General features: G+C 43.5%; 1 protein-coding gene across 1 annotated transcript; it reads left to right on the top strand.

Moving 5' to 3' along the window:
- The first annotated feature begins 518 nt into the window (after nucleotides 1–518).
- Nucleotides 519–1,096, top strand: LOC119649567. The gene is made up of 2 exons (XM_038051767.1): nucleotides 519–673; nucleotides 730–1,096. The coding sequence occupies exons 1-2, from the start codon at nucleotides 671–673 to the stop codon at nucleotides 1,051–1,053; spliced, it is 327 nt and encodes a 108-aa protein (XP_037907695.1). The 5' UTR covers nucleotides 519–670; the 3' UTR covers nucleotides 1,054–1,096.
- Nucleotides 1,097–15,789: the final 14,693 nt, after the last annotated feature.

Genomic DNA, 15,789 nt, shown 5'->3' with positions numbered 1-15,789 from the left:
TGACGCAACTGCAATTATTATCTATCAATAAAGCATGACGTCAGAAACAGCAAATTTATCTCATAATGAGCAGCACTCGTAGAGATTCAGATACTTAGTCTAGACTTTATAAAGGTACAACGGCTTCGGACAAAAAAGTAACACTTGTTCCCCAATAGTAGCTTCTCTTATTTGCGGCCTCTGCACTTGTTACCTACCTCGATTTTCGCTGCGTCACGCATCTTTATTTTGTGGTTCGCTAGTAGTCAAATAGATTCTTACCAAATTTGCACGTGTCTCGGCGGAAGTTTCTTAAAAATACTGAGGAGCTGATGAAGACGCATAGTTGTGGGATGTACACACATTGCGAGACGCAACCGCGAATTAATTTAATTAATTCAGCAAGCATTTGCGATCGGAAAAAAAGTCAGGAATTAATAATCGAGCCTACTTAAGTATTTCAGTTTTTTTACACTTTCGAATTCGACTATTTCGCACGTTGATAATTACTATATTTTTGCGCGGATAATGATGTTCTGGTGGAGTATTCATTAAAGATTTTGATAGGAATTTGATAATGGGTGAATTGGTTCCTCGGACCGAAGAGTATAAATACCAAAAATGTTCTTAAGAGCAGTTAGTTAATTCAGCTTCAAAATATCGACTGATCGAACCTCCGCCATCTCGCAACATGGTAAATTGTCTGCAATGAAAATATTTCAAAACCTAATACAAAGCTTCCTTTTGTAGAAATTCATTATTGTATTCGCTGCCGTTTTCGCCGTTGTTGCAGCTGACGTATCCCATTTGGGATTCCGTCCATCAAATGAGTACCTGCCTCCCTTCCAGCAAGGACAAAATGGATTTGCACCATCTAACGAATACTTACCTCCATATCAACAAGGTAGTCAAGGATCCTTAGGATCTTTCGGTGGCCGCTTCGGAGGAAACAATCAGTTGCCGCAACCACCAGTTCCTTTCGGTGTTGACTCAATTGAACCTGCACCCGCGCATACTTTGGGAGCCGATGGTTATCGGTACAAAGCTCCAGTGAACAATGCTTTAAGATTTTAAGGAGAAGGAGAAGTTCTACACAAAGTGTGCCTTTGTAAGAGTTGTGCAATTTGAATCATAACAGTAAACTTTATGATGGAATATAACAGTAGCTACCAAATATAGTAAACAACGGGTTCGTGCATTCCTAAATTCACTTCTTTCTTCGACGCTTCAAAGTCTGTTGTAAAGATAGTAAATCCAACCCATAAACTTAATAAGGATTTTCTCAGGCTAGAACGGAAAATCCTGTGGAATTTTAAATAATATTTTTCATATATTTTTGTAATATTTTGATTATGTCAGTCTGACAGGCGTCTGTAAGTCTCCCCGTGTTCGCCTATCGCTCTCCCTCAATGTCGTTATGTACGGTTTAATAGGGAAAACCAATATGGGACCCATGCAATCTTTTCGAGAATCATCATATTCTTCCCCTTTTCGATATTCCGATTTTCTAAGCAGACTTAGTATACTTTTCTCATATAGGCAGCGTTCGACACTTCTCAATAAATTTAATGTAACTACTAATGCAATAGCATGCGCTGCGTCGTTTTAGGTTGCCCTCAAGCTGCCAAACAATGGATCATATGTATTCTTGTTCGATTATTCTCATGTGCTAGTTAGCCTCCTACCAGATGAGGAGAGAGACAAAGCAAATCACGCCAGTTACGACTAATCTGCCCCTACATTTCAGCTGTAAATATTCAGAATTAAGCTCCAGATAAATCCTCCATGACATCCTCAAATCATAAAGAATCGAAAACTTCATGATCGGAGCTTCAGGTATGAAAAGTTTGGTATACATTAGCAAAGACACCAAACTTGTGTAACAGTAGGGCGGATATTTAGTTAAGCTTTGACAATAGATTATCTATTAGATTATCTAAGTATAATAGTTCTGAAAGAAGACATAAAACCAGCCCCTCAAGAAAGCTCAGGATAGGCCCTAGCCTGCAGCATCAGAGCCACGAAAACGGGGAGCCACAGAATACTCCCGAAACTATTTTCGGAGCAAATACTCACTCATGAGGAGCAGGAAATAATTGAGGACCTTATCGTCATGGAGATTTGTGGAAGATGGAATACGGAGCTCGAGAATCTTTAGAAACAAGGAGTAGGGTAAAAGCACATTCTTCGCGACCAGAGTAGACGACCTACCTCTGAAGGCAATTGGACGTCGTAACCGCTTCATCAACTACTGATTTGATAATATACCTGAGCACGTTCACAGGGGAAAAGAAGGATATTTCGGAGAGCATATAACCTTGGCTTGGAGCTTCTAGGGCTTAAGTCGGATGGCGAAAAGAGGAGGATAATATCCCGACATTGGAGAACAACTCCATACACTAACAAAGCCGATCGCCAGCACTAAAATAGCCCAGGTAAATATCCACCATGCAAAAACTGCATCTGCACAAGGGCAATCTCAAGGATTGGAATGGTGCTAGTTAAAAAACCCTGGGTGTTCCTTGGACAGTTTCGTGGTCTGCAAGGAGAAAGTATGCAGGCATTTTCATAAGATACTTAAGATAGATATGCCTTTCAGAATTTCTAACAGGAGACCTCGTAGCTGTTTAAGCCTGACTGGAAGCAGGGAGACGAACTCAAGAGGCAGTCGCAACATCAAGATACTTCCCAACAAATGATATTCGGATCCCACCGGAATTTTTCGTTAGACTGCCAAAGTTCTACGAGAGGAAGGTGCTACCACTTTTTGCCGGCTGCGATGACAATGCCCACTACGAGGTCTGAAGAAGCAGCGACATTAATCGGATTTTATCCTCCGTAATGAGCTACAAACACGTAACTGGAGAACACCCCAACATTCTTGGCCAGCACCAGGCAGCAAGTGCAAAATATCACTTTGGTGAACACTGTGATGAGCGGTTTGCTCAAGAATTGCAGAGTGTCGGATGACCCCTGCATATCGGATCATAGAATAATTAGATACTAAATTGAGGGCAACACAGAAGTAGATAAAATAATAACGATTCCCTGGAGAACAGATTGGGAATCTTACACAAGACACCTGAATGAAAACATGGCTCATCTACCGGTGAGCGGCGACATAAGCGGGAAATAGAATTAAAATCAGTGGTGGAACGCTTTAACAGAGTCGTCATTGACGCATATGAGGCCAGCTGTCTGACTAAGACAGTCAAGTCATAAAGGGACGTACCCTGAATGAGAAAAGAAATGTGAAAATTATTCTACGGCGTATAGCAACACGATCCAGAAAGAAAAACGAAACAGCTTCGGAGAATTCTGTAAAGGGACCGAACAAAGCATAGAAGGGTATACAAAGCTATAGCCAAAGACAAAGGCAATATCTCCTCACTGTCTGAAAAGAGAAGATGGAACATTTACCTAGAATGAGGAGGGCAAGGTATATTAACTTCTCAGAGCTCATTTTCCGCGGTCCTATTCCACGCCAAAGGCAATGTTATTTTGCCTGATTCCCCAGAAATGGACAGAAGGCAGAAAAAGGTGAATCCGCAACCAGTGAAAAAGGTATGATTGGAGGCTAGGCTAAGATGGGTAGTAGCCTTGAAATCATCTTAGGAGTTCTGTTAACAGTTGTAAGGGGCAGCATAGCTTTGGGTATATACCAAGTGCAAGGAGACGGGCAAGAGTGGTCTTCATTCGAAAAGTGAGTAAAAAGGATCCTTCAGACGAACTTGTCTTGCATCGTCCGTACTAAAAAGGGGGAACATTCTAGCTCGTAATTCCCTTCATCCATGCGTGCTAAGCTTACCACGCAGGACAATGGAAACTGTCCTATATCAGCTGACGAATATCATACGAGATGTCTTAGAAACAAAGGAAATAGCACTGTATATGTTTTTGGATATTGAAGAAATGTTCGATAATACATCGCGCACAGAGGTATAAGATGCCCCAATCCGCATGGGAGTGAGAAATACTCTCGTCTACCCGATGGGAAGGATGTTACGTCTGTATTCATGAACACTATTCAAGGTTGTCCACATAGTGGGATATTTGCAACATTAATGTCGGGCCATCGTATTTGATGAACTCCTAGATTAGTTGGAACTGGAATACAGATCCAGGATTACGCTGATGATATTGTTTTAATTTGTAGAGGCAAATATCAGGATTCTCTATGTCACAGAACCCAAACCAGACTGCGGATCACTGGTAACTTGCTCAAGATGGCGGAATTCCGCATAAAACCAGCCAAGGCTAATATGGTACTATTCACTAGGAAGCGTAAGCTTGATCACCTGAGGCACAAGGACTCCAATGATTTGCATGTTCATAGCAGGGAAAAAGTGATATTATTGGTCCTACCAGGTAAATTCCAAACTAGTATAATTAACTGAACGGATGAGCTGACCATGGAAAGGAGCAGCGACACTGTTATATGGGCCAGAGTCAGAGCTTGAAAAATGCTCGTGGGGTGCTCGAAACATTTTTTAAACCTCATCAAGAAGAGCCTACCGTTAATAGTGGGAATACTAACCGGCCAGGCTAAACTATCATCTGGGGAAGCTAGGGATATCTGCGGACACAGCAATTTTTTTCTGTAGATTCTGTCAGGAGAGTGATGAAACCTCCACGGCATACAAACCGAACGACAGCCTTGGACCCTTGGGAAAGTCTAGAAATTTTGAGAGAAGACGCGACGCGGTTATTAAACACAGATTCCGGTAATTGTACCTCAAAATTAATAAGACTCGTCGCGGTAATTAACAGATAATGAGGTTAATAATTTATTATCTTGTTTTTTTGTTTTGCTAAAAAGAAATTTAGGTAATTAGTGTTTTTAGTATAAATAGAACCGTATAATCGCAATTGTTTTCAGTAGCTTTGCACTGATGAAGGGAGGGTTGCTCCCGAAATATATATACATAATAAAATAAAATTGTAGTTTGGAGTAAGCTACTGGTCTATCAATTTTAGACTTAATTAGAAATAGAAGACAACATCTAACCTCCAGACATGTTTGGGACAGTGTCCGGCACTTGCGTAAAGTAGATTCAGGCACCTGGCAGAAAACTTAATACCAGATGCCCGGTTGAAGAAGGGAACATAATAAATTTTCTTCTGTCTGTTGTAGGTTTAAACGATATACTATAGTTCATAGGTGTACTATACCCAGTAAGGGGGCCCAAGGGGACGCAGTGCCACTTCCCTTGTCAATACTATCATTTAGGATCAAGGAGATGCCGGTTTGAAGATGATTGTAAGCTAGCAATGGAACGGCAGAATGCTGCATACCGAGTAATGCTGCATTCTCAAAGGACGCGAGCACGCGCAAAGACGCAAGCGGAGAAACGACTTTCAGACTTCACGGGGCAACAACCGGTATCCGGTGTAGGCCTGCCTTAATAAGGTTTTGCGCAGAGGTCCACCAATTCGATATCCCTGAAAGCTGTTTGGCGTTCTTATCTACGCCACTGCTCTATCTCAGGCAGGGTCTGTCTCGCCTTCTTTTTCTACCATAGATATTGCCCTTATAGACTTTCCGGGTGGGATCATCATAATCCATTCGTATCAAGTGACCCGCCCACCGTAACCTATTGAGCCGGATTTTATCCACAACCGGACGGTCATGGTATCGCTAAGAGACTTCAACTATGAAATCGTCCATCCTCATGTAGGCGGCCAAAAATTCTTCAGAGGATTATTCTCTCGAACGCGGCCAAGAGTTGGCAATTTTTCTTGCTAGGAACCCAAGTCTCCGAGGAATACATGAGGATTGGCAAGATCATTGTCTTGTACAGTAAGAGCTTTGACCTTATGGTGAGACGTTTCGAGCGGAACAGTTTTTGTAAGCTGAAATAGTTACTGATGGCTGACAACAACCGTGCGCGGATTTCATCATCGTAGCTGTTATCGGTTGTAATTTTCGACACTAGAAAGGAGAAATTGTCAACGGTCTCAAAGTTGTATTCTCCTATCCTTATTCTTCTTGTTTGACCAGTGCGGTTTGATGGGATGGATGGGTCCTGTATGACGGCTCTAATCCATCCGGCTACGATACAGCAGTGCGAACAGCTTAGGAGGAAACTCCTCCTAGCTGTAAGGACTGCGTCCGCGCAAGGCATTAAGCTTTGCTTTGAGTCGGTAGGGGTATACCGTAAAATGTTACGGCTGAACTTTGCCGACGAAGACACGAACGAGTGGCTCAGGCAGTACTGCTCCTCCCTTAACGATATATGGGAGGATGCGCGACTAACCTTAAAAAGGGTCTCTGAGCTTCCATCGATCAAAAAGTGCTTTCTCTGGCTTCCAGAAGAAGAGCAAAATGTTCCAGAACCCCAACAACTTGGTGTACAGAACAACCTTAACACTTCCACCTGGTTGCTGCTAGGCAGCAAAACAGGAGAGAGAACCGATAGGCCGGGAACTTTTCTCACTAACGGCGTTCCGGAACCTGATGTTAAGAAGGTTTGGAAAAAATCGGGTTGCCGGCTCTACTATGGGCTGGAGACCGTCACGTTACAAGTGTCGGCTCCTAAAACCATTGAAGGGGACATGCAGCCCCCGGCATCTACATCTGAAACGTAGATGAGGTGCCACGTTTCCCAAGTAAATTTGCAGCATTGTAAAGCGGCGACTACACTTATCAGTCGTCGGATCAATAGCTGCAAGACATTTATATACCTCATACAAGAACCGTGGGTTGTTGGTGGGGCAGTCAGGGGCCTAAACTTCCAACATGCTGATCTATTGTATGCCAATAGAAGCGATCGACCCCGCACCTGCATGGTAGTCTCCAAAGACTTCCAGGCTAACATGGTTAACGACCAATGTGATGGCGACACCACATCGGCTAAGCTAACCATAAAAAGTCAACAGGGAGATACAGAGATACTATGGTGCTCTGCATATTTCCCCCACGACGCAAAAGACGTTCCCAGTGGAACATTCATCAGAGCTATCCAATATGCCAAAAGTAGAGGCATGAGGGTAATAGCAGGATGTGAAGTCAACGCTCACCACATATGCTGCGGAAGTTCGAACATCAATGCAAGAGGATCTAGACTACTGGAGTATCTAGTAGGAACCGCTTTGCAGATCCTAAATGTGGGTAATGAACCCACTTTCTTCAACGTGGTCAGGCGAGACCTCATCGACATCACGGTGGCATCTCCTGACATTGCAGCTCTGATCGGAGAGTGGAGAGTACCAAACGATATCACACTCTCGGAACACAGACGCATTGATTTCGTTATGGGCATGGATCCACCTCCACCCACTCCATTTCGGAATCCGAGAAAGACAGATTGGGTAATGTATCAAACAGAATTGAGCCCCCGAGTCACGATCCTTGGGAAACGCATCAAATCCATTGCTGGAATTGAGAAGACGACCCAGATGATCACAACTAGCATGAGAGAAGCTTTCGAAGAAAGCTGTCCACTCAAAATGCCAAAGAAGTGTAAAACACCACGGTGAAACTCGGATTTGGCAAAACAGAGGAGAACGACAAGGATGCTCCTTAATCGTGCTCTGAAGGGTGAATCAAGCACTAGCTGGAATCGCTATAAAGAGGCACAGAAGGTTCTAAAGAAGAGCATAAGATCGGCTAAACGATCATCTTGGAGACGCTTTTGCGAAGAGGCTAACTCTCTTGGGGCAACATCAAAGCTGAAGCGGATTCTGTTCAAAGAACGTAGTCAGAAACTGGGTTATTTACGTTTACAGAATGGGAAGTACACAGAAAGCGATGAAGAAACGGCCAATCATTTGCTTGAAGTACACTTCCCAGGCAGCATCCAAAATCTAATCTCAGGGCCAAGAGGTGCCTACAGCCCTCAACCGAGAGACTGGAATCTGGCATGCAAAGTAGTATCACTGGAGCGAGTGAAATGGGCATTTAATTCGTTCCATAGATACAAGTCTGCAGATCCGGATGGCATCATCGCTGCGCTAGTAATAGAAGGAATGGATGCCCTGGGTCTACACATTCATATCGTGCATGCCTAGCACACGCTTATATTCCAATTAAATGGCGGGATGTGAAGGTGCTGTTCATTCCCAAACCAGGAAAACCCACCTATGCCTTAGGCGCATTCATGGACATCGAAGGTGCCTTCAATTATGCCTCATTTGCGGCAATTTGTGATGCGGCAAGACAGCATGGAATCGAACCGCTGCTAATCAGTTGGATCCTTCACATGCTAGAGTGGAGAAAAATCCACATATCGGTCGGCCAGAAGTCTATTGACGCAGGATGTCTCAGGGGCTGCCCACAGGGAGGGGTTCTCTCTCCACTGTTATGGCTCTTGGTGATGGATACCCTACTGTGGCTCCTGGAAGACAAAAAAGTCTTCGCGTAAGCATTTGCCGATGACCTAGCCGTAATAATTACCGGCAAGCTTGCGGACACAGTATGTGACCGCTTGAATGCAACTCTGCATATAATCCACAGCTGTGTCTCCGCAATGGACTCACGGTGAACGCTAGGAAGACTGGACTAGTTACGTTCACTAGGAGTGGGGCAGCTATACACTACCCACCTTAGCAGGGGCGGAAATCCAGCTGGCACAAACAGTCAAGTACTTAGGAGTACATTTCGACTCCAAGTTAACATGAAAGTATCATATCCAGGAACAATATCAGAAATCCTGCAGATTGCTCTGGTGTTGTAGGAATGCGATTGGTTAGACTGGATATACTGGAGGTATACATCCATAATAAAACCCATTTTGATGTATGCATGCATCGTCTGGTGGCCAAGACTGAACTCTGCTAACAGCAGAAAGCTGCTAACGCAGATTCAGAGACTTGGTTGCCTAAGTATTACTGGAGCAATGAGTACTACGTCGACTGCGGCACTAAATCTATCCTAAATTTACCCCCCATTCACTTGGAGGTGAAACGGAAAGCGGCCAACGACGCATATAGGCTCGATACCATTGGGGCGTGGAAAGGCGGCCAATCCAACGGGCATGCGTCTATCTGGAAATTTCTTGAAAAACATCCGGTAGCCCTGATGCCGACCGATCATATGGTTTCCAGATTCGTCTTTGAAAAGACATACACTGTCGTAATCACCGAAAGAGAAGAATGGTCGACAAGTGGCCATGAGTCTTTTCAGATTACAGACCTAATAATCTTCACCGACGAGTCAGTCATGGAGGATGGATCGGGTGCAGTGGTGTTCTCGGAGAATCCGATTATAGAACTGGCCCAACCCCTTGGAAAAATGACGACCATATTCCAGGCGGAGATATATGCCATTTCATTGGCAGCAGAAGACAAAAATGGAGGGGTCGCACCATTCGAATCTGTTCCGACAGTCGGGCGGCATTATCAGTACTAAATGGCAACAACATATCAAGCCAGTTAGTGTGGAGTTGTCCTCAGGTGCTGCTGAAACTTGGGACTGAACGAAACATTGCTGATGTGGGTGCTAGGGCACTCTAACATCGCCGGTAATGAAGAGGCTCGCCGAGGGTCTGGATCCACAATGGTGGGGCCAGAACCAGCTCTTGGAATCCGACCATCTACTGTCAACTCTACTCTGAAGGATGAAATTGCAAGGATTCACGCAACCGAGTGGATAAATTTGGACTCTTGCCGGCAAGCGAAAATCCTTGTGAAGGAGCCTAGGGCCACTAGAGTGGCATTTTTGTTGTCTCTTAAGAAGTGGGACATGAAAACTCTAGTAGGACTTTTAACGGGACACTGCCCCTTAAACTACCATATGGAAAAGATTGGGGTAGTGGTTTCGGCTGTGTGCAGCCAATGTGAGGAGGAGGAGGAGACAGGGTTTTGCTTAATTGCTTCTTATAGTTGGAGTTCTAGAAAGATCATTATCACAACCTTGAAATATGTTCGTGGCGCTATGGGAAGTGCAATTCAAGGTAGTAGTTCCACCGAGTATGATCTCACCGGATAGCACAAACATGACAGTATTTTCAACTAGAAGCGTTTTTTTTTTAATATTAATGTTTTGTCAAATAATCAACTTACTTTTCTTTTGAAAAGATGAATGAGCATTTGATATGTCCAAATTTGTTTTCTATTATTGCATAATCTAACCTGAATCATTAAGTCTCGACCAGTAGATAAAACCTCAAGTCCTCATCGGTTTGATTGCTGTCTGCAAACTGGTTTACCTGCTATTTCGTCTCGAATTCGACCAAGAAATTTTATTTTGAATCTATTGATCTTGACATTGACTTACATATAAAATACCTTGAAATCAAATTGCCACAAAGTAGGCAATACGAAATAACATGTACAAAGTTTTATTTACCAAATAGCATTTTGGCCGTAGGTTGAGGAGCTTATAAATCCAGGACCATGGCGATTGTCATCCAGCCAAGGGTAGAGGATGGTTTCGATGGGAGATGAAACTAAAACTGGCACGTCATATTGGGCATGGAAGCCGGGCGGATGGTAACCGGGAGCGACATTCTCCAGTAATACATCACAAGAGCCCAAAGTTCCGAAGAGACAAATAATAGTCAGTACTGCAATTTTCTAGAAAGTTGTAATAAAAGTTGTTGAATTCAGATTATTCTTCTTCAATCCCAATTAATATGTACCATTATCGTTATTTGTCTGAAGTGAACTTCAATTTGAACTAAAATATTCTGGTGACTAAAGGAATCGTCCAATTTATATGAACTTTTTAATCTGCTAGGGTAAGGAATTTAAGCAAAATAGTCTGCGAAAAACTATAAATGAATTTTAATGACGACTCACCAATTGGATGGATTCCCATTGAGCAAATCGCTTCGGGTATTAATATTCACGAGAAGCGATACAAATTATGTTTATGGTTTTGTCCTCATCAAAACAAAAGTGACATTCTCTTCGCTGAGACCTTGTGGTGCTTGAATAATACTGAATTATGGCTGACATGGAGTCCTGTTGAGATAAAGCAAATTAAAATGTAAAATATTAGACAGCGCTAATTTCGAGATTTAATTTGCTGATTCTCGCTGACCGGATTTAAATTGGTGAAAGCCGTTGAAATATGCATATCAATTTTCGTAAAAAGTACGTTGAATAATGTGCGTTACTTTATTACATTAAACTAAGCTTCTGAAAAAAATAGAGACAATTACTTAGTAAAATTTGAAATGGTACCTTTATGTGTAAATGAATTACTGAACCAGACTAATCCCAAAAATTATTGTCGATGGGATTCTATTCATGCATTTTATGCCAACCAACTACTAATCAATCTCCCAAAAAGAGAATGTACGCTCACCCCCACACTAGCCAGTTGCAATTTGAGTCAGGTAGCAAACCTGAAGAGATCAATTTGATTTGATTTGATTTTGCTGCTGGGTTTCCATTGGTTGATGTGATACCCGCTCCAATTGGAGTGCATCAAATCCAAAAATTTTATGTCTGTGTGTCCATAAGCGAAGCAAACTCCGTTTTCACGTTACGAGAAGGACACGTATTATATCGTGGAATCACAATTCTGAAAATATCTGCAGCTATCGAACTATGGTGGTCAAAGGGTAGTATAGGTCCCAAGGCGAAACGTGGATTGGTATCCACGATGGAGCATAAAACCTGGGAAATGCATGCTGAACCAATGCCAACAGCTCTACTACCAAACCCTATCTCCACCTCCATGTGGCAGCTAGCAGATAACCTGTCCCAATATAGGGCTGATGTAACAGCGTTACAGGATACGCGTTGAACAGGGACCGGTTTCCTGCAGAAGAGTCGCTACACCATATATTATAGTGACCATCCAGTAAACCATGTGCTCGGAGTAGGTTTCTTAGCCAGCAGCCAAAAAATGAAACCTGCTGTGATCGGCTTTGAAAACATAAACGAATGGCTATGCACTCTGCGCGTGCGAGGCAAATTTATAAATATAGGCCTCATTAACGTTCACAACCGTACAGAGGAGACTGCAGAGTTCGAGAAGTATATCTTCTACGAGGCAGTCGAACGAACCCTCAAAGCCTGCCCCAGATATAATATCAAAATCATACTTGGGGATTTCAACAGCCAAGTAGGGAAGGAGCCCGTATTCAAGCGATACGTTGGCTCCCATAGGTTACACGAAAAAACAAATGATAACGGACTGCGAATTATTCAATTAGCGAGGTCACACAAAATGGTTGTTGGAAGTACCTGGTTTTTGCGGAAAGCGGTCCAAAAACATACGTGAGCCTCTCCAGATGGGACCAATTTCAACCAAAATGACCACGTGTTGATCGAACGCCGCCACTTCTCAGCCTTGATGAATGCCAAAACATATAGGGGGGCCCAATATAGACTCGGATCACTATCTCGTTGGCATGGTGCTCCGAGCTCGAATAACAATACCACCAAGAGTCCCCTCTGACAATCAGGTGAGAGTGAACACTGAAGCCATTCACAACACAACCCTTCGCGACACCTACAAGAGGGAAAAGGATGCCGCAATAACCGCAGTCAACAAAGGACCTGATGATGAAGGATCAACAAATGATCTTCACAATCACCTGAAGAACATTAGCATGGATACGGCCATAAACATACTTGGCCCCAACCGCAAAAGGAGTTGGAACGGCTGGTTTGACGATGAATGTAAGCTAGCATCGGAACGGAAGAATGCTGCATACCGAGTAATGCTGCACTCTCAAAGAACGCGGGCACACGCAGAGACCTATCCTGAACTCCGTGGAGCGGAGAAGCGACTTCACAGACGGAAAAAGGAAGCCTGAAAGAACCAGCAAGTCTGTGAACTCGAAAAGTACAAGGAGCAACCGCAATAGGCGCGGAAGTTTTACCAACAAGTCAGCAGGATCAAGCCTTACACACCTCGATGCTCATCCTGCCGAGATAGAGAGGGAAATCTGATTTCCGAGAGAATGGGCACATTGGAGCGATGAGTTGAGTACTTTGATGGGCCACTGAACAACCAGAACATCGGCGATTTGGAAATCCTGCCAACTGAAGACGACGGACAAATACTGCCACCACCAAGTATAAAAGAAACAGTTCGTGCAATTCATCGGCTTCATAAATCATAAGTCGTCAGAAGCCAATGGAATCACAGCCGAATCGGTTTAATATGGAGGTGACCAATTACACAAAATGGTTCATCAACTTGTGCTCAAGGTATAGAATAGCCAATCAATGCCTGATGATTGGCAACGAGGCATTATCTGACTCATACATAAAAAGGTAGATATCACACAGTGCAGCAATTATAGAGGTATCACGTTGCTGAGTACCATCTATAAGATATTCTCCGCTATCTTGCTAGGCCGGATGGCACCATACGCCCAGAACATCATTGGCCCATACCAAAGAGGCAAATCAGCAACGGATCAGATTTTCTCTGTACGGCAAGCAATGGAAAAACTGTTGGAATATGGCCATCAGGTGCACCATCTCTTCATCGACTTTAAAGCCGCCTATGATAGCATAGTCAGGGTCAATCTGTACATGGCCGTGAAAGAATTCGGTATCCCCACGAAATTGATAAGACTGACTAGGCTGACCCTGACCAATATGCGACGCCAGATAAAAGCAGCAGCATCACTCTCAAGACCATTCGGCATCAACAACGGTCTACGACTAGGGGATGCCCTATCATGCGTCCTCTTTCACCTGGCCCTCGAGAAAGTGATCCGTGATGCTGATGTAAACGCAAGAGGTAAGATCCTCTTTAAGTCCACCGAACTAATGGCCTATGCAGACGATATCGACATCATGGGAAGAACGACCCGAGACATATAAACTGCCTTCGTCCAGATCAAGCAAGCGGCACGAAATCTTGGGCTGCGCATTAATGAAGGCAAGACAAAGTATATGGTGGCAACGTCAGAACGAAAAACCAACCAACCAACAACATCAAACCACACTGGTCAAACGGAAAAAATAAAGATAGGAGACTACAATTTTGAGACCGTTTATAATTTGTCCTATTTAGGGTTGAAAATCACAACCGATAACCGCTATGACGATGAAATCCAAGCACGGTTATTGGCTGCCAATAGAGCCTATTTTAGCTTACAAAAACTGTTTCGATTTTTCAATAAATTTCACGGCGCTATCGAAATTTACTGGATCATAAAATTAACCATGGTGCAAAGAGGGAATAGGAAGGAAGAGGTCGTTTCACTCCAAATGAGTTTGCGATAGTAATTTATAATGCTACAAAATTTTAGAAGGACATTAACGGTTCAAAGGGTAGTGTAGGTCCCGGGTTGTTGACAGCCAACAGCACCTATTTCAGCTTACAAAAACTGTTCCGCTCGAAACGTCTCGCCATAGGGTCAAAGCTCTTACTGTACAAGACAATGATCTTGCCAGTCCTCATGTATTCCTTGGAAACTTGCGTTCTTAGCAAGAAAAATTGCGAACACTTGGCCGCATTCGAGAGAAGAATCCTCCGAAGAATTGTTTATCCCCTACATGAGGTAGGACGATTCCGTAGCCTCCGTTACCACGAAATCTATGAGCGATACCATGACTGTCAAATTATAGATAAAATCTGGCTCAATAGGTTACGGTGGGCGGGTCATTTAATCCGTATGGATGAGGATGATCCCGCCCGGAAAGTCTATAAGGGCACTATCTATGGTAGAAAAGAGTCTATAAGGGCATTATCTATGGTAGAAAAAGAAAACTAGGCAGACCCAGCCTGAGATTGAGCGATGGCGTAGGTCAGGATATCAGACAGCTTTTAGGGATATCGAATTGGTGGACCTCTGTTCAAAACCGGAATGTCTGCAGTTGCTTATTAAGGCAGGCCTAGACCGGATAACCGGTTGTTGCGTCGTTGATGATGATAATGATCGAACTATGGCCATTCACAGTGCCCACAATACTTCTTCATGTGTTTGTTTTGCTGTGATGAGAAAGTTTGATGCATTTAAAGGCAGCGAGGTTCTGTCAACCGCCCATGCTGCAAGGTTATTTGTCGTTTCCGACAACAGCGCTAGCCGCGGTTATCGCTGCTACCATTTCTGGTTTCATTCCCGGTGTGGAGAAATCACACTTTTTCTCGGCAATGCATCTGATACTTCATTTCCCACTACACTAGTGTGACTGGGTACCCAGGCCAGTTCCACGATAGTGAATGTGTACATACCGCTTGAACAAGTTCTACATTCGTTAAAACCTTTCGAGGTAAACAATGGACTTCTCGTCGCCCTCAGGGCAGCTTGGTTACGGTTCCAGAACGCGTTACGCCTGACGTCTACTTCTTCGGTAGCAATTCCGTTGGTAATACGCAGATATACAGTTCGATGAAGAGTTGCTAACTTAGTTTGAAGACTCTTTTGTCTCCTCTCACCTACCTTTGAAGCGCATTGCCGGGAAAAGCTAGAACACTCCTCCTTGAGGCAATATTTTTGTTACTTTCGTTGTTAGATAGCAATCAACGCCTACCTCTGCGGACAGCAACCTCTGCGATTCACGTTACTAAAGTATCATTAACACAATGCACTCTGATCTCACTGTATCCTTCTTGTATCATTTGTGCAAAAGTCCTTGTTTTTGTCCAGACACCCGTACCAGGCTTTCGTATAAAGATTATCGTAGCTTTTTGCCGAGTGGTAGACACTTAGTCCACAGCATTTTTTTCTTAGAGGGTGAAAATGTTCTACACTCTCATCTATGCCACCTGCTTTGAAGTGCTCAAAAAAAGTATAGTAGCTGTAAATATAATTCTTGAGGGTTTCCATTTTTTTGCAATGTTTTTATCTGTTGAATACACAGAAACCGTCAATTATCCCCTCCAAGTTCTGGTGCCTGATCTTCCCAAAAGAATCGCAACTGACTTAACTCCACCAGGCGGACTCATCAGAC

This window comes from Hermetia illucens, chromosome 2 (assembly GCF_905115235.1).
Source record: "Hermetia illucens chromosome 2, iHerIll2.2.curated.20191125, whole genome shotgun sequence".
NCBI classification, from domain to species: Eukaryota; Metazoa; Arthropoda; class Insecta; order Diptera; family Stratiomyidae; genus Hermetia; species Hermetia illucens.
Note: the sequence above shows the minus strand (reverse complement) of the source record. Positions and strands in the feature narration are given on the sequence as shown.